Source organism: Bufo bufo, chromosome 4 (genome assembly GCF_905171765.1).
Source record: "Bufo bufo chromosome 4, aBufBuf1.1, whole genome shotgun sequence".
Taxonomy (NCBI): Eukaryota; Metazoa; Chordata; class Amphibia; order Anura; family Bufonidae; genus Bufo; species Bufo bufo.
Window position 1 is genome coordinate 131,295,404 of NC_053392.1, and position 19,802 is coordinate 131,315,205.

The 19,802-nt window shown below is 41.7% G+C and overlaps 1 protein-coding gene across 1 annotated transcript in view; it reads left to right on the top strand.

The window, feature by feature from the left end:
* NGEF (neuronal guanine nucleotide exchange factor) overlaps window positions 1-19,802 on the top strand; it is a 195,069-nt gene that overhangs the window by 12,132 nt on the left and 163,135 nt on the right. Inside the window, exon 2 of the mRNA XM_040427896.1 lies at window positions 15,554-15,867. Coding sequence (XP_040283830.1) covers window positions 15,618-15,867 — 250 coding nt within the window. The 5' untranslated portion in view covers window positions 15,554-15,617. The remainder of the gene's footprint in view (window positions 1-15,553; window positions 15,868-19,802) is intronic.

Consider the following 19,802-nt stretch of genomic DNA (forward strand, 5'->3'; position numbering starts at 1 on the left):
ATTGATGGCCACCACAGAGGTAACAGCTTTTGGGCCAGTAAACTGTGCTATACTGTTTTATTTGGTTCTGCTAGGATGGAATTTTGCACTATGGTGTTGTTGACCCCGCCTACTTGTGTTTTCCCGCCTTCTGTTAATTTGGAACTGCCTACAAAATGGAGCCACTTTTTTTTTTCCCAGGGCCACTTTAAGTTCCCAGTCCACCCCTGGGTCACGTGCACTGCTGCAGCCAATGACTGGTCTCAGCGGTGTCATGTCCACAAGTGGCACATCACTGTTGGCTCACATGCCACTTGAGGACATGCCACTGCCGAGGTCAGTCATTGGCTGCAGCGGCGCATGTGACCATGTTCTTACTGAAAGTTTAGGGATTGTTTAGGTAAGTTTAGTGTTTCATGGATTGAAGCACAATGAAGACAGCTGGGGACCCACAGAGCTGTAACAGAGCAGTAGGGAGCAGGTAAGTGTGCTTCCCTTCACAGGTACGGCACGGAGGGATTTCAAAAAAATAAGTCAATCCTGGAATACACCTCTAAGGCTTTATGCACATGATAATACAATGCTCATAGAGCTTGATGGACAAAATACCGTACTGTACTTGCATGTCCCTATGATTTTACAGAGGTTTTTATTTTTACTTGCAAATTTATAGGAACTCTAGGAATATTAGCTTCACCCAAAGTGCCTATGGGAATCCGCTTGTCGCAAAAAAAGGAAAAATAAAATGCAGAACATCCCCTTAGAGGTCAGAAGCTCTCACTTACATTCACTTCATTAACAGCAACAGGCATGTTGGAAGTGGCAGGCCTTCTTTTTGATCTTGGTATTAGTCACTGATTCCAAAGACTTCTGTAAATTCAGTGAAGTGTGTACAATAATCTATCACACCACATAACACTATCAAAATTCATACATGACTGACAGCTCTATTGTAGTTTCTCTAGTTTGGATAGTAAAAAATCTTTATTATGGGAATATATACAGTAGATGTAGAGATGAGCGAATTTCTTGAAATTCAATTTGGATCCAAATTGATTGTACCTGAATCAAAAGTGCTCCAATTGACCTTAGAATTGGTGTTTGACACACTGAGGTCTCCTAGGACTCTTTTTTTTCTCTCATGTCTTTTTTAATTTTAACCTTTTTCAAAATTTTCTCTCCCTTTCCCCTTTTAAAACTCTTTAACTCAATGACCGCAATAGTAAATGATGTCAGTGTGACACTGACGTATATTGCTAAGGGTAAACGCATGGTTGACTGTGTCAACAAACAGCCTTTTTAAAAGCACGCTGCACCATCGTGCTTTTTTAAAATGAAAAAACATTCCATGCATTTTTTTTTATTGGGTGCAGATGCCTGCCGGTGTTTATACACGCATGGAAGTATTGGTATAAGCAGTGGCTTGTTCTGAACAAGGGCAGTGTGGAACCTCACGGACAAGGCAGGAGGTGTGCAGTGGTTTAGGGATAATAGTAGTGTCACCAGGGGGAGTAGCAACTGCGACAGCAGCAGCTGCAGTGCAATATGGGACACGATGAATAGGGAGGCAGTGACAGTTGCATCATTGGGCTGGCGCTAAATAGCCACTGTCAACAATGGCAAATACATTGTCCATACCTCCCAACGGTCCCAGATCCGGTGGAACAGTCCTGGATTTCAAGGGCTGTCCTGCGGTCCTGGAACGGCTGAACGGAACCATCCGCTCTCTGCTTCACCATTCCCCTGATCTCCAGGCGCCCCCCAGCAGTAACATGATGCGGTCACACATCGCGCTGCTGGCTATATAGGATGAGCGGTAAAATCAGCCTTAGCTCCTAGTATACAGCATTCTGCCTACTGCTGACCATAACTATTGTGAAGGGGGGACAAATGGGCATAACTACTGTGAAGGCGGCACAATGTGGGCATAACTCCTGTGAGGGTAGCAATATGGCCATTACTACTGTAAAAGGTGCACATTGTAGGCATTACTGCTATTAACAAAGGTGAATAAATAATATGTGTGGGAATTAAGGGGACTGGGTGCTTATATTTATGCTCTGGGCAGAGTTAGAGGCGTAACACGTACATATTGTCCCTCTTTACAATTTTCTAAAGTTGGGAGTTATGTCATTGCCACCAGCCGGAGATGTCTGGAAATCCTCATGGATCCATGTGCCCGATTCATTTTGACAAAGGGAATGTTTTTGACACTTGCTCAGGACAATTTTACCCGCTTGGGTGTGAAGACATCACCTGCTTCGCTAAAAACTTAGCTGAGATGGCACTAGAGGCTGTACAAGTGACCGACAACAAACTGGGCCAGTTACAGCCACTATCCTGATCTGCTTCCCCAGAAGTCCATGGGGTCAAAAAACAGGGTATGTGCCAGAGAAAGGCCACATTCATATAGAAAATGGGATTGTTTGGCTGAAAAGTGATTTGCTTCATCCAAAGGGAATGGCCAAAACTTCAGATTAATTTTGCTGAAGAATTTTTGTGAAATTCATAACGATTCATTTAGAATTGATTTTTTAATCTCTATATAGATATTATTCACTTCAAGTTCTAAAAGTGTTTTGAATTTAGGTTACTGTTTTGGAATTACTCATAGTTCCCAGTGCCAAAGCAATGTTGGTGGAGGCTCCTGGGTAAATAATTGGGTGTGGGCATTACTTTTGTCAGACAAGACCTACTCCCCATCAACATGCAGCTGCTGGCATCTTAACAGTCATAGAATGACTAAGCTGAGGACACACTTTTTTTTGCAAGCCCTCTAGCTTCGACCCACGTATGGCCACTTCTGAGGCTAATTTAATCCACTCTAATCATGACTGCCAAGACAAATTGGCAATGGCACCAAACACATCACCTGAATGAATTATATCAATATATGCAGTCTATGTTTGACCATAGTTGATCCTGTTCTGTTAAAATTCAGGTACTTCAACAATTATTAAATTGGCAATGATGAAGGCTCAAATTGCCCTGTTTCCCTCAACATAATCTAGACTTGATAGTCCTTAAAGACGACCTTTCACCACAAAAATGCAATCTGCAGGCAGCATGGTTTAGAGCAGGAGGAGCTGAGCAGATTATATATAGTTTTATGGGAAAAGATTCAGTAATGCATTTATATCTTTGCTTTCTCTACCTCCTGTGAAGTACTATTGGTACAGGAAGGAGGGGTTATCACTGAATGACAGCTATCTCTGTATACACACAATGTTATCAATCACTGATAACCCCCCTCCTGTACCGATAGTTGGTCAGGAAGTGGAAATAAAGCAGAGATATAAATATATAAATTACAAGTTTTACTGAATCTTTTCCCACAAAAATATATATCAATCGGCTCAGCATCTCCTGATTCGGATTGTGCATTTTGTGGTGACAGGTCCTCCTTAAAATGGGAGTGACAAGGGGTCCCTGAGCGGCACATGACCCAGAAGCACCTGGGGACATGGCACCACTGAGGCCAGTCATTGGCTGAAGCTGTGCACGTGACCTGGTCTGTGCTGGAGTTTATGTGTGGGGGCCTAAATGCAGTGAATTAAGCCAGTTGGGCAGCAGGGAGGTAAGTATGCTTCCTTTCGTAGGTCTGGCTGGGTGGGGGTGGAATTTAAAAAACAAGTCATTCCCGGACAATCCCTTTAATGACAGTTTGGTAGTTGATCACTAATCATCCTTTATATTCTAAGGAGAGTTTCCACATTCACTCTGCTTTAAAGGGAGAAATTTAGGTGGTCCAAAAGTGGAAATTCCTTTGAATCCATCAACAAACACAAATATACGATCATTTATGAAATTGTCGATAAGAAAACCTGTATTTGTTGCCTTCAGCAACCAATCACAGAGCAAATGTCATGTCTTATAGTCGTCTTGAAAAATATAAGGTGCCCTGTGATTAGCTACTATGGGAAACAAAAACATGTAAGAAGACTGATGTCTTTTACATGGCAGAGGACATAGAGGTACTAAAAAAAACGCAAGGAAACTACACAATACTCTACTCAAAAATGACCGTCTCAGGACAATATTCCCAGACCCTCCCATGGTATGCTTCAGACAATCTCTGAATCTAACAAATCTCATGATCAGGAGTTCAATACCATCCAATATACAGAAAGGAACTTTTTCCTGCAATGTGAGGAGCTGCAAAACCTGTTCATACATACTGACTACAGACAGGATATGTACCCCCAACAGCCATCAGGACTACAAGATTCCTGGTCTAATTTGGTGTACCTCATTATGAGAAACAGGGCAGACACTCAGAGCGAGGATAATGTCTCACCGTCATTCTACAGGGAGTGCAGAATTATTAGGCAAATTAGTATTTTGACCACATCATCCTCTTTATGCATGTTGTCTTACTCCAAGCTGTATAGGCTCGAAAGCCTACTACCAATTAAGCATATTAGGTGATGTGCATCTCTGTAATGAGAAGGGGTGTGGTCTAATGACATCAACACCCTATATCAGGTGTGCATAATTATTAGGCAACTTCCTTTCCTTTGGCAAAATGGGTCAAAAGAAGGACTTGACAGGCTCAGAAAAGTCAAAAATAGTGAGATATCTTGCAGAGGGATGCAGCACTCTTAAAATTGCAAAGCTTCTGAAGCGTGATCATCGAACAATCAAGCGTTTCATTCAAAATAGTCAACAGGGTCGCAAGAAGCGTGTGGAAAAACCAAGGTGCAAAATAACTGCCCATGAACTGAGAAAAGTCAAGCGTGCAGCTGCCAAGATGCCACTTGCCACCAGTTTGGCCATATTTCAGAGCTGCAACATCACTGGAGTGCCCAAAAGCACAAGGTGTGCAATACTCAGAGACATGGCCAAGGTAAGAAAGGCTGAAAGACGACCACCACTGAACAAGACACACAAGCTGAAACGTCAAGACTGGGCCAAGAAATATCTCAAGACTGATTTTTCTAAGGTTTTATGGACTGATGAAATGAGAGTGAGTCTTGATGGGCCAGATGGATGGGCCCGTGGCTGGATTGGTAAAGGGCAGAGAGCTCCAGTCCGACTCAGACGCCAGCAAGGTGGAGGTGGAGTACTGGTTTGGGCTGGTATCATCAAAGATGAGCTTGTGGGGCCTTTTCGGGTTGAGGATGGAGTCAAGCTCAACTCCCAGTCCTACTGCCAGTTTCTGGAAGACACCTTCTTCAAGCAGTGGTACAGGAAGAAGTCTGCATCCTTCAAGAAAAACATGATTTTCATGCAGGACAATGCTCCATCACACGCATCCAAGTACTCCACAGCGTGGCTGGCAAGAAAGGGTATAAAAGAAGAAAATCTAATGACATGGCCTCCTTGTTCACCTGATCTGAACCCCATTGAGAACCTGTGGTCCATCATCAAATGTGAGATTTACAAGGAGGGAAAACAGTACACCTCTCTGAACAGTGTCTGGGAGGCTGTGGTTGCTGCTGCACGCAATGTTGATGGTGAACAGATCAAAACACTGACAGAATCCATGAATGGCAGGCTTTTGAGTGTCCTTGCAAAGAAAGGTGGCTATATTGGTCACTGATTTGTTTTTGTTTTGTTTTTGAATGTCAGAAATGTATATTTGTGAATGTTGAGATGTTATATTGGTTTCACTGGTAAAAATAAATAATTGAAATGGGTATATATTTGTTTTTTGTTAAGTTGCCTAATAATTATGCACAGTAATAGTCACCTGCACACACAGATATCCCCCTAAAATAGCTAAAACTAAAAACAAACTAAAAACTACTTCCAAAAATATTCAGCTTTGATATTAATGAGTTTTTTGGGTTCATTGAGAACATGGTTGTTGTTCAATAATAAAATTAATCCTCAAAAATACAACTTGCCTAATAATTCTGCACTCCCTGTATAAAGGAGAAAAAGACAACTTTCCCTGTTGCCAAACATTTTAATGATCCTGGCCATAGCATTACAGACCAATATTAAAGGGTCATTTCAAATCCCAAAGGAATAGACGAGTTTGGGAATAAAAATGTATGACTGTCTTTGATACACTTAACACAGTACTGAATTTGTCTCAAGGTTTTACGGCTTGCTACAACATCTGAAGACTAGAGAAAGTCATCTCTCTAAGCTTAGAGACTAACAAACTTTCACACGGCTTATCTGTAAACTATTAAGGACTCTTACTCCAAAACCATTCCTCTCTTTGTTGGTGTTTTCCAATGTATTACTCCCCCTGTCTGTTCTTTCCTGTGTATATCCATGCTTCTTTAGAGATTTTTTCATTTCCGGCCTGAAGAAGGGACCTGAGAGTCTTGAAACCTTGCCTTATAACATCATTTATTTTAGGGTACTTTCACACTTGCGGCAGAGGATTCCGGCAGGCAGTTCCGTAGCCAGAACTGCCTGCCGGATCCGTCAAAACGTATGCAAACGGATTCGTAATTATTATATTTTTTTCACTTTTTTGCGGTCTGAGCATGTGCAGACCGCAATGCCAGATCCGTTTTGCCGGAATACTCGGGGCCTGATCCGGCATTAATGCGTTTCAATGAGAAAAAATGTCGGATCCGGCATTCCGGCAAATGTTCCGAAATATTGGACGGAGATAAAACCGCAGCATGCTGCGGCATTATCTCCGTCCTGAAAAGTAAAAAAGACTGAACTGAAGACATCCTGATCCATGCTGAACGGATTGCTCTCCATTCAGAATGCATTAGGATAAAACTGATCAGTTCTTTTCGGGTATAGAGCCCCTAGGACGGAACTCAGTGCCGGAAAAGAATAACGCTAGTGTGAAAGTACCCTAAGTTAGTCATTAAATGGTATCAAATCACAATATTTTGTATTGTTTCTCTATTTTAGAGAATCATAACCTTTGGGTCACATCAGACAGTAGGGTCTGGGTATGATTGTCACCTCAGCTACATCTGTGGTCGAAACCATGCAAAATTGTATATAATGAATATGAAAGTGGAGGAACTGGGCTTTAACAATAGAAAGATGAGAGAAAATTAAAAGTAAGTGTAATGCAAACCTTTCAGACTTTATATACTGAATTTGGACTAGAACACTCAGTGTTCTATCAGTATCTTCAACTGAGTCAGGCATGCCATTCATTCTCGGGGCGCCCGATACAATTACCCATCTCTGGTACTGGGGTTTTTGATATGATAGTTCTGGCCCTTACATCTAAAACACTGATCTCTTTTACTTATATTGATCTCTTGCCAAAGTGTGTTGGAGACCCTTTACAGGGGCTGAAGGATAAGTAGGAAGCAGATGATGACCCCCTTTCCGACACCCAGTGGGAAAATGTTCTGGCCTACGCTCCGTCACTCTCTTTATCAGTGGCACAGCGTAGGTCACAACTATTTTTACTACACAGGGTGTATAGAACACCTCTTTTGTTATATAAAATGGGCGTTCGGACAGATGCTCGTTGTCCTAGATGTACCCATCTGGAGGCGGACATGGCCCATATGTTGTGGTCATGTCCAGCTCTCACAGGCCTGTGGTCTGCGGTTTACACCCTTTTGGAAGATGTCTATGATGTTAGGCTACCGAAAGTCCCCAGGTTGGGCTCCTGGGCTGTGTAATGGACATTCCTACTACAGATCTAATACAGTTGGTGCTTGCTAAGATCCTATATCTAACTCGGAAACTCATAGCTAAGTATTGGCTACAATCATCTGCTCCAGGGATAACGGAATTAATAAATGTGGATTATATCATTTATATGGAATGGAAAGTATATGTAAAAAGGGGAAATATTAAGAAATTTGAGAAACAATGGAATGCTTGGATTGCTCATCCAGGGTGTTCTACTGCAGCTCTGTTGCACACACAGGTTCTTCCACATAGCGGTTTCTAATCTACCTAAGGATAGCTGAGCTGTAGGGGACTGCACGGGGGGAGAGGAGAGCGGGTGGGTATACAGGGTTTGTGTTGCGGAGGCGGTTTCTCCACCCTTTTGTACTTTTTGTATTTCGTGTATCTTTGTATGTTAAAAACCTTTAATAAACAGATCTGATTTTTAAAAAAGTAAGTGTAATGCGTTCCAGTGTAAAACTTCCTGAGATACTTGGTGTATATAAAACCTCTGCCCTGCATTTTTATTGTTCTATACTCTTTGCATTCCTTAAATACTCAGCCCTGGGCAACAAACGGGGATCTAAATACATACCCCTTAGTTGTATTGTTAAAAAGAGAACATACTTATTAATGTATTGTCAAAAGGCTAGAAATACAAGTGTGGCCAGTTACTGCCAGTTCCAAAATGCAGCTGAGGATGCACAACATGGAAATTACTAGTCAAACTGGGGTTTACTAGATTGACAAGATGTGCAGAAGGTGAGATAAACTGGGCTGGAATCTGTATGTACTAGGAAACAGTCAAGAAAAGACACAGATAAGCGATATTTCTAATAGCACACAAGTTATTTCTCCAGTTCCTCTTATCTGATCAAAGACCTACAAAAGTAATGAACAGCCAAACAAACCCAGAAAAGGTTTTAGCAAAATATGTGTAAGAATAGATGGAAAAAAAAGCAGATACAAACAAAACACCACATTATCTACAGCACAGAGTTTACTGCTGCCATACTTTATATAGCCTTTCTGAAAGTATAACAATAAAGATCAATGTGGCTTCATATGAGTAAATTACATTTAAAATGAAACTGATAATTAAGCCAAGTCATCTTTAAAAGTTTGCATGGCCAACCTGTAGACAATAAATATACAATACTATAATTCCCACACTTTTTAACCCTTTTAGCATAGGGCTATCAGCACACTGCAGAGGGGGAACAGAGGAATAAGTTGCACCAGGGCTCCGGTGTCTAATGTCTGCTACATAAGAATACTGAAACAGTATATGATATATATGGTATATTATTGGTGGTGCAGTTGGAGACCTACAGGTTGGGGACAACTGTATTCGATCAGGGTTGCTCAGAAAAAGCCAAATAGAATATTAAAATGCACACAGGAAAGAGTTTAGGGGGTTATATTTCCCTTTCAAGCTAACTGGAAATTGTGCTTTAAATTGAATGTGTTATATGGTGGTGAGTTTCATGTTGATGTTTTCATTTCAGCATGAATTTTATTGCAAATCATTCTAAAAACTTGGTAAAGATTTGTTATATGCCAGGTTTCACATCTAGTTGTCAGTGCAATGTAAAAAAAAACAAGTTAATCCTGTTTCTTGTGTTTGGCACATTTCATGCAAAGCTCTGCCAGCTAATGGCAGAATAAATAAAGGTGAACTCCGTTCCTTGAAGCATTATCACATGATTTCTCACCAGCTTTTTATCAAATTTAAAAGAACATTGGTCATTTGTTTTTATGTAATAGAGAACATTACATAGATGATGAAAAGTTGCATACACTGCGGCTTCAGTAAGCACATTGGGAGACCTTACTCCAAGTTAGGCTACTTTCACACCAGCATTTCGGTGTCCGCCCGTTTCAAGTGGCCCCAAACGGATCAGTTTAGCCCCAATGCATTCTGAATGGACGAGGATCCGCTCAGAATGCATCAGTTTGGCTCCGTTCCATCTCCATTCCGCTCTGGAGGCGGACACCAAAACGCTGCTTGCAGCGTTCGGGTGTCCGCCTGGCCGTGCGGAGCCAAACAGATCCGTCCTGACTTACAATGTAAGTCAATGGGGACGGATCCGTTTGACGTTGACACAATATGGTGCAATTGCAAACAGATCCGTCCCCCATTGACTTTCAATGTAAAGTCAGGACGGATCCGTCTGACTAACAATTAGACTTAGACTTTTTTTCTGCATAGTAATGCAGACGGATCCGTTCTGAACGGATACCATCGTTTGCATTTATAGGTGCGGATCCATCTGTGCAGATACCAGACGGATCCGCACCTAACACAGGTGTGAAAGTAGCCTTACACATACTTTGGATACAGCCCCGTTAGTACTACTCCAGAAGCATAAATGGGGAGATTTATCAAAGATAAAGGCCCTGATTTATCATACCTTCATTACAGAATTCTGGCATCAAAAAGTCTCAAAATAGGGCTTTTGTGACTTTTTTGCACTCACTTGCGCCAAATGTAAGCGATTGCACAAAAATTTTCGACTTTTTACACTCATTTGGGCAAAATGTTGCGACTTTTTGCATTTTTACCCCACTCACTCCAGTTTTGAAAAATGGGTGGAAAAGTGGATATGGTTATCTATGGTAATCAGTTTCACTCCAGATTTATCATTGCGACTTGTGGTATTCAGAAAGCAGGGAACAGGGAGATGATAAATCTCCTCCAAAGAATTTAAAATCTACTTATTGCTAGTTTTAGGCTACTTTTACATATGCGTCAAACCATCAATAAACATATAGAAATCGAGACTTCCAACTCAGAGACAATAGCAGACAAAGGTAAACCGGCAAAGAATTGCTATAAATGGCTAGTTTCACACATGCATCAAAGAAATCCGGCAGGCTGTTCTCGGGATCTGGCATAGCAGGGGATCATTACACTGCGACTTCTTTTATTTCTTAAGCTATTATGACCCTTAAAAAAAAGGGTCAGAATAGTCAGGCAACCCCTTTAATAGTCCCATTTATTTTTATGGCATACCGACTGTAGAGAAAATCCATTATTTTGTATTAGATCTGTTCAGCTTATAGGAGGACGCAAAACTTACATACTGCGTCTTTGATCCATTAAAAAAAAAATATACATGACAATAGATTGGACTAACTAAATTTTAATAATAATAATAATAATAATCTTTATTTATATAGTACCAGGGCTTTTTTTCTCAGAGAAAAGGTGGTGGAACTCAGCCCCCCTCCCCTGGCCACGCCCCTACCCACCCCTAGGACCGCCCCCTAAAACCGCCCCTTTAGAGAACAGGGATGCAAGTAAAATTTGGGGGGACTATAAAAGTCCAGCCCAGCAAAGAAACCCCCCAGATGGGGATGGCACTGTTAGTGGGGGATCTGGGGATGGCACTGTTAATGGGGGATCTGGGGATGGCACTGTTAATGGGGGATCTGGGGATGGCATCCGCAGATCCCCCATCCTATAACAGTGCCATCCACAGACCCCCCCCTATCCTATAACAGTGCAATCCACAGACCCCCCACCCCATAACAGTGCCATCCACAGACCCTGCCACCCCATAACAGTGCCATCCACAGACCCCCCCATCCTATAACAGTGCAATCCACAGACCCCCCCACCCCATAACAGTGCCATCCACAGACCCCCCCCATCCTATAACAGTGCCATCCACAGACCCCCCCATCCACAGACCCCCCCATCCACAGACCCCCCCTTAACAGTGCCATCCACAGACCCCCCCATAACAGTGCTATCCACAGACCCCCCCCACCCCATAACAGTGCCATCCACAGACCCCCCCACCCCATAACAGTGCCATCCACAGACACCCACCCACCCCATAACAGTGCCATCCACAGACCCCCCACCCCATAACAGTTCATCCACAGACCCCCCCACCCCATAACAGTGCCATCCACAGACCCCCCTTAACAGTGCCATCCACAGACCACCCCGCACCCCATAACAGTGCCATCCACAGACACCCCCCCACCCCATAACAGTGCCATCCACAGACCCCCCCTTAACAGTGCCATCCACAGCCCCCCCACAACAGTGCCATCCACAGACCCCCCCACCCCATAACAGTGCCATCCACAGACCCCCCCACCCCATAACAGTGCCATCCACAGACCCCCCCACCCCATAACAGTGCCATCCACAGACCCCCCCACCCCTTAACAGTGCCATCCACAGACCCCCCCACCCCATAACAGTGCCATCCACAGACCCCCCCACCCCATAACAGTGCCATCCACAGCCCCCCCCACCCCATAACAGTGTCATCCACAGCCCCCCCACCCCATAACAGTGTCATCCACAGCCCCCCACCCCATAACAGTGCCATCCACAGACCCCCCCCTTAAAAGTGCCATCCACAGACCCCCCCCCCCTATAACACTGCCATCCACAGACCCCCCCCCCCCCCCCATTGCCGCTCCAGTACAGTTATAAAATGTGTAAAATGAATAATGATTCTATTCATGAGGCCCCCTCTGTAGTAGAACATTCAATATATCCATCCTATTCACAGGGCTGTTATCGTAATCCAGGCCGGCCGGGCAGACGAGCGGCAGCGTCACTGACAGTGCCTGCGCCGCCTGCTTCATTCATAAAGTAGGCCAGGCACGTGACGTCAGTCAGTGACGCTGCCGCTCGTCTGCCCGGCCGGCCTGGATTACGATAACAGCCCTGTGAGTAGGATGGATATATTGAATGTTCTACTACAGGGGGGGCCTCATGAATAGAATCATTATTCATTTTACACATTCTATAACTGTACTGGAGCTGGGGGCCGGAGCACAGTGAACGCACCGGCCCCCAGCTCCTCCTCCCAGTCCCTCCCCGCTGATACATCGCAACCTGCGATGTCAAAAGGTGGCGGAACGCCGTTCCGGTGCGTTCCGCCAGAAAAAAAGCCCTGTATAGTACCAACATATTCCGCAGCGCTTTAGAGTTCAGGGGTTCATGTACAAACAGCCATAAATAACATGGCAACAGACAAGTCAATAAATCACAACAAGAGGAATGAGGACCCTGCTCGCAAGAGCTTACAATCTATGAGGACTTATGTTTTTACTTACTTCCATTTTTAACATTATCAATTATTATATAGATTTATTAATATTATTGTACTGTATAATATTGTGTGTCATCTATTAGATTACCCTTGATCTCCATGGATATTAGGCAGTAAACCTCTAGACCCACAGGGGTGTTACAGGAATCCTGTTACTAGTAGTGTTGATCGCGAATATCCTAATTGCGTTTTAATCGCGAATATCGGCACTTCGAGAATTCGCGAAGATGTAGAATATAGTGCTATATATTCGTAATCGCAAATATTCTAGATTTTTTTTCATCAGTAACCTCCCTTCTTGCTTGTGGGCCAATGAGAAGGCTGCAATGTCTTTGTCAGAGCTTAGCAACATCCCTAGCAACCAATAGGAAAGTTGCCTACCCCTTACTATATAAGAACCTCCCCAGCAGCCATTTTCTGCAGTTTTTTGCAGTTCTGAGAGAGAGAGCAGTGACATTGCTGTGCTCTGTGCTTTCATCTGGATCCTATTCCTTATCCACTTACATTAGACAGTTAGTTAGCTCATTCATATATATATATATATATATATATATATATATATATATATATATAATACAGATAGTTAGTGGGAGATAGTCAGTGTAGGTTATATCCGGATATAGTGCAGGGTGTTAGGTAGTGTGATAGGAATTACTGTTTCTCTGCTGTCCATACATACATGCTACAGACATAGTGCTGTGATGTCACTACAATACTTAGTGCACCAATCAGTAATATATACTCAGACCTGATAAAATGTGAAGTTGCACGTATTACGCAAAAAATATGCGCATCATTAGTGCTGATTTGCGCAATAGTTAAAATAATGACTGTAGATCAAGAATTCTAGAATTCGCAAATTTATTGCAAATATTATGCGAAAAATTCACGAAATATAGCAAAAACTAATATTGCCTATGCGGCTCACCACTAGTTACTAGCCCCTAAACTATCATATATAAAAATATGTGATGTATCAGGACAAGTTCCCACATCAGTTATTTCCATCAGTTATTGTGAGCCAAAACCAGTAGTGAAGACCACTCATAGATAAGGTATTAATCAAGCCAACTAAGGAGGCAATATGGACAATCACAATACATATATAAGTGCCTTATATTAAAGGGGTTCTCTCACTTCAGCAAGTGGCATTTATCATGTAGAGAAAGTTAATACAAGGCACTTATTAATGTATTGTTATTGTCCATATTTCTTCCTTTGCTGGCTGGATTCATTTTACCATCACATTAAACACTGCTCGTTTCCATGGTTACAGACCTCCCTGCAATCCATCAGTGGTGGTTGTGCTTGCACACTATAGAAAAAGCGTCAGCCTCTCTGGTGGCCGTGACTATGGGAGCGCATATAGGCTAGTGGTTTTTCCTATATTGTGCAAGCACGACCACCACTGATGGATTGCAGGGTAGTCTGTAACCATGGAAACAAGCAGTGTATAATGTGATGGAAAAATGAATCCAGACAGCAAAGGAAGCAAAATGGACAATCACAATACATTAGTAAGTGTTTTGTATTTAACTTTCTCCACATTATAAAGGCCATTGCTGAAGTGAGACAACCCCTGTAAGAATCCTATGAATGACGGCTTGTTCAGAATCTCCTATGTTCTTCTTGGACCATTACAGCTCTCAATGACATTATCATGATTTATGATATGGTATCCATATATCTTTTTACTGGTGATTAGTGATGAGCGGCAGGGGCAATATTCGAATTTGCGATATTGTGCAAATATTCGTCATATATTTGCGAATTCGAGATTATTTTCTTGATTGCGAAAATCGCCAATGTAATATGCACGTATTCCGCGTGTGATACAGACGTGGGTCACTTTTGCTACATTTTTCAAGCTGCTAGAAGTTTCCTGAGACTGGAGAAAATGGTTGGCACGGCAGAACATTAGAATAGCTTTATATGCAGATAGAGCGCTCCAATATATTCGCAATTGCGCAAATTGGCAATCAATGATGCGCATATTTTTGCGTAATACGTGCAACATCACATTTTATCAGGTCTGAGTAAATATTACTGATTGGTGCACTAAGTATTGTAGTGACATCACAGCACTATGTCTGTAGCATGTATGTATGGCCAGCAGAGAAACAGTAATTCCTATCACACTACCTAACACCCTGCACTATATCCGGATATAACCTACACTGACTATCTGCCACTAACTATCTGTATTATAAATATATATATATGAGCTAACTAACTGTCTAATGTAAGTGGATAAGGAATAGGATCCAGATGAAAGCACAGAGCACAGCAATGTCACTGCTCTCTCTCTCAGAACTGCAAAAAACTGCAGAAAATGGCTGCTGGGGAGGTTCTTATATAGTAAGGGGTAGGCAACTTTCCTATTGGTTGCTAAGGATGTTGCTAAGCTCCGACAAAGACATTGCAGCCTTCTCATTGGTCCACAAGCAAGAAGCAGGGAGGGATCATGGGTTCAGGTGAAAAAAAATCTAGAATATTCGCAAATACGAATATATACGGTAGCACTATATTCTAAATCTTCGCGAATTCTTCATTAAAATTCGTGATTCTAATATTCGCGCCCAACACTACTGGTGATCCTCCGACTCTTTTCCAACTGAAAACTAAACTTTGCCTCAAGCAGTATGGTGGCTCAGTGGTTCGCACTGGTGTCTTGGAGCATTGGGTTTGAATATGACTAAGGACAACATCGGCATGGAGTTTGTGTGGTTTCCTACTAAAAACTTGCAGTCCCTGGGGACAGGGAATGATGACAATCTATGCTGCTCTGTGGAATATGCAAGTGCTATATGAATGAAATAAACCTTGTACAGAACCTCATGCAGTTAAAACAATTCACATGATATGCAAAGAAGTTTCTAAAATTATAATGTACTTAATTATTGTTTTTGTGTATTTTTCGCCCATGCCTACAGCAATGCTATAGGAGGAAATGAAGACGGATCTCCTGTTTACTGCATAATAAAGTTAGTTGGAGAGATGAGGCGTTTAACCAGAGAGGGAGAAAGCGTAATGGGACTTGGCCCACGGACAACAACACAGGCCTTCGGAATGAAGCAGCACCCGATTACAGAAGAGGAGGAAGGGGACGAAGAAAACATGGAGGGGTGTGAGCAGCCCCGTTACATCCCTATCCGCAGGCACTCTCGTTTTTATACTTCGATGAGATCACGGAAGCTTCGAAGAGACAGAGGGAGCAGCAGAGAGTCTATGGAAATACAGAATTCTGGTGAGTGAAAACCTGAGGAAATGCTGCTCATTTTTGAATCCATCATTTGAATATTAAAGGTCATCTGTCAACAGATTTGTACCTATGACACTGACTGACCTGTTACATGTGCGCTTGGCACCTGAAGGCATCTGTGTTGTTCCCATGTTCATATGTTCCCAAATTGCTGAGAAAAATGAAGTTCAAATATATGGAAATGAGCCTCTAGGAGCAATGGGGGCGTTGTCATTACACCTAGAAGCTCTGCTCTCTCTGCAACTGCCGCCCCCTCTGCACATTGATTGACAGGGCCAGGTGTGATTATATTTTCACTGCCTGGTCCTGTCAATCAAGGTGGAGAGGATGTGGCATGCAGAGAGAGCAGAGCCTTGACGTGAAATGGCTACTTGTAGTAGCATAGTGGATGGTAGGTGGTGACTCCCATTATCTCTAGTCCTTAGACCTCATGCACACAACTATAGGTATTTTACAGTCCAGAAAACGCAGCTCTGCAAAATACGTATGACGTCTGTGTAATGTCATTTGTTGAATCTGTTTTGTTTTTTTTGCAGACCCATTGACTTTAATGGGTCCATGGTCCGCATTTTGCGGCCAAGAATAGTATGTTTTATCTATTTGTGGATCGGACATATGGATGTGGAAAGTACATGGATGAAGCTGTCTGTTGCTTTGTTCTGGAAAAAAAAGTACTTTAAATCCAGATGCAAATGCACAGATGAATGTACCGAGGGTTGGCCCAAGCTACTCTGTGCACCCTTTCTCCACCTACTTCCTCCAAAACTATAAATGGCTGGTTGTGGTTGTAATTTTCTTATAATAAGGTCCTCCCTTTGGTTCTAGCAATGCATTGTAGAAAGCGATATACTTTATTTAAACACTGAATATCCTATTGTGATCATGTGCTGCTTTAAATATAGAATTGAACTAAATTGTATGGAATCAGGACCAATATTATCTGGTGGAGTTCAAAGTCTGGAACGTTTAAAAAAAACTTCAAAGATTCAAAGAATTCCAGACTCATGAGGACAGGAACGTCAGATAAAAAGTATCCATAGCAGAAGCATGAGACAACAGTGCAATGTTATCATTTTATCGGTTTCTGACAATTATTAACCTTCCTACTAACCACAGTACACCACACCAATCTCATCAGTGAAAATCACAGACAAATATGTTTTTAAATTAAAGCTAAGCCACTTGATGGTGTACTCCCTGAACCTAACAATACTGCAGGGTGAAAATCTGCAGTTAACCCTGGGCCTCGGGTATCATCTCTGGCAGCAGAATCTGAAAGCAATGGTGAACCTGAAAGCAAGGCATCTTAACCCCTTAAGGACACAGCCTTTTTACACCTTAGGACCAGGCCATTTTTTGAAAATCTGACCAGATTCCCTTTAAATGCTGATAACTTTAAAACGCTTTGACTTATCCAGGCCGTTCTGAGATTGTTTTTTCGTCACATATTGTACTTCATGACACTGGTAAAATGGAGTCAAAAAAATAATTTTTTTTGCACCAAAAAATACCTAATTTAACAAAAATTTGGAAAAATTTGCAAATTTCAAAGTTTCAGTTTCTCTACTTCTGTAATACATAGTAATACCCCCAAAAATTGTGATGACTTTACATTCCCCATATGTCTACTTCATGTTTGAATTGTTTTGGGAATGAAATTTTATTTTTTGGGGATGTTATAAGGCTTAGAAGCAAATCTTGAAATTTTTCAGAAATTTACAAAAACTCAATTTTTAGGGACCAGTTCAGGTCTCAAGTCACTTTGCGAGGCTTACATTATAGAAACCACCCAAAAATGACCCCATCTAAGAAACTACACCCCTCAAGGTATTCCAAACTGATTTTGCATACGTTGTTAACCCTTTAGGTGTTGCACAAGAGTTATTGGCAAATGGGGAGGAAATTTGAGAATTTCATTTTTTTGTCTAATTTTTCATTTTAACCCATTTTTTCCACTAACAAACCAAGGGTTAACAGCCAAACAAGACTGTATCTTTATTGCCCTGACTCTGCCGTTTACAGAAACACCCAATATGTGGCCGTAAACTACTGTACGGCCACACAGCGGGGCGTAGAGGGAAAGGTGCGCCGTATGGTTTTTGGAAGGCTGATTTTTATGGACTGGTTTATTTACACCATGTCCCATTTGAAGCCCCCTGATGCACCCCTAGAGGAGAAACTCCCTAAAAGTGACCCCATCTAAGAAACTACACCCCTCAAGGTATTCAAAACTGATTTTACATACGTCGTTAACCCTTTAGGTGTTGCACAAGAGTTATTGGCAAATGGCGATGAAATTTGAGAATTTCATTTTTTTGCCTAATTTTCCATTTTAACCCATTTTTTCCACTAACAAAGCAAGGATTAACAGCCAAACAAGACTGTATCTTTATTGCCCTGACTCTGCTGTTTACAGAAACACCCCATATGTAGCCGTAAACTACTGTACGGGCACACAGCGGGGCATAGAGTGAAAGGTGCGCCGTTTGGTTTTTGGAGGGCTGATTTTGCTGGACTGTTTTTTTGGCACCATGTCCCATTTGAAGCCCCCCGGATGCACCCCTAGATTATAAACTCCATAAAAGTGACCCCATCTAAGAAACTACACCCCTCAAGGTATTCAAAACTGATTTTACAAACTTTGTTAACCCTTTAGGTGTTGCACAAGATTTAATGGAAAATAGAGATACAATTTCAAAATTTCAAATTTTTGGCAGATTTTCCATTTTAATATTTTTTTTCCAGTTACAAAGCAAGTGTTAACAGCCAAACAAAACTCATTATTTATGGCCCTAATTCTGTAGTTTACAGAAACACCCCATATGTGGTCGTAAACTGCTGTACGGGCACGCGGCAGGGCGCAGAAGGAAAGGAACACCATACGGTTTTTGGAAGGCAGGTTTTGCTGGACAGTTTTTTTTTACACCATGTCCCATTTGAAGCCCCCCTGATGCACCCCTAGAGTATAAACTCCAAAAAAGTGACCCCATTTTAGAAACTACGGGATAGGTTGGCAGTTTTGTTGGTACTAGTTTAGGGTACATATGATTTTTGGTTGCTCTATATTACACTTTTTGTGCGGCAAGGTAACAAGAAATAGCTTTTTTGGCACCGTTTTTTTTTTTGTTATTTACAACATTCATCTGACAGGTTAGATCATGTGGTAATTTTATAGAGCAGGTTGTCATGGACGCGGCGATACCTAATATGTATACAATTTTTTTTATTTATGTAAGTTTTACACAATGATTTCATTTTTAAAACTAAAAAAATGTTTTAGTGTCTCCATAGTCTAAGAGCCATAGTTTTTTCAGTTTTTGGGCGATTATCTTAAGTAGGGTCTCATTTTTTGCGGGATGAGATGACGGTTTGATTGGCATCTATTTTGGGGTGCATATGACTTTTTGATTGCTTGCTATTACACTTTTTGTGACGTAAGATGACAAAAAATGGCTTTTTTTACACCGTTTTTATTTTTATTTTTTTACGGTGGTCATCTGAGGGGTTATATCATGTGATATTTTTATAGAGCCGGGCGATACGGACGCGGCGATACCTAATATGTATACTTTTTTTTTATTTATGTAAGTTTTACACAATGATTTCATTTTTGAAACAAAAAAAATCATGTTTTAGTGTTGTCATAGTCTAAGAGCCATAGTTTTTTCAGTTTTTGGGCGATTATCTTGGGTAGGGTATGATTTTTGCGGGATGAGATGACGGTTTGATTGTTGCAATTTTGGCGTACATGCGACTTTTTTGATCACTTTTATTACCTTTTTTGGGAAGTAAGGTGGGCAAAATTTCAATTTCATCATAGTTTTTTATTTTTTATTTTTATGGTGTTCACCGTTAGGGTAAAGTAACATGACCGTTTTATAGATCAGGTCGTTACAGACGCGGCGATACCAAACATGTGT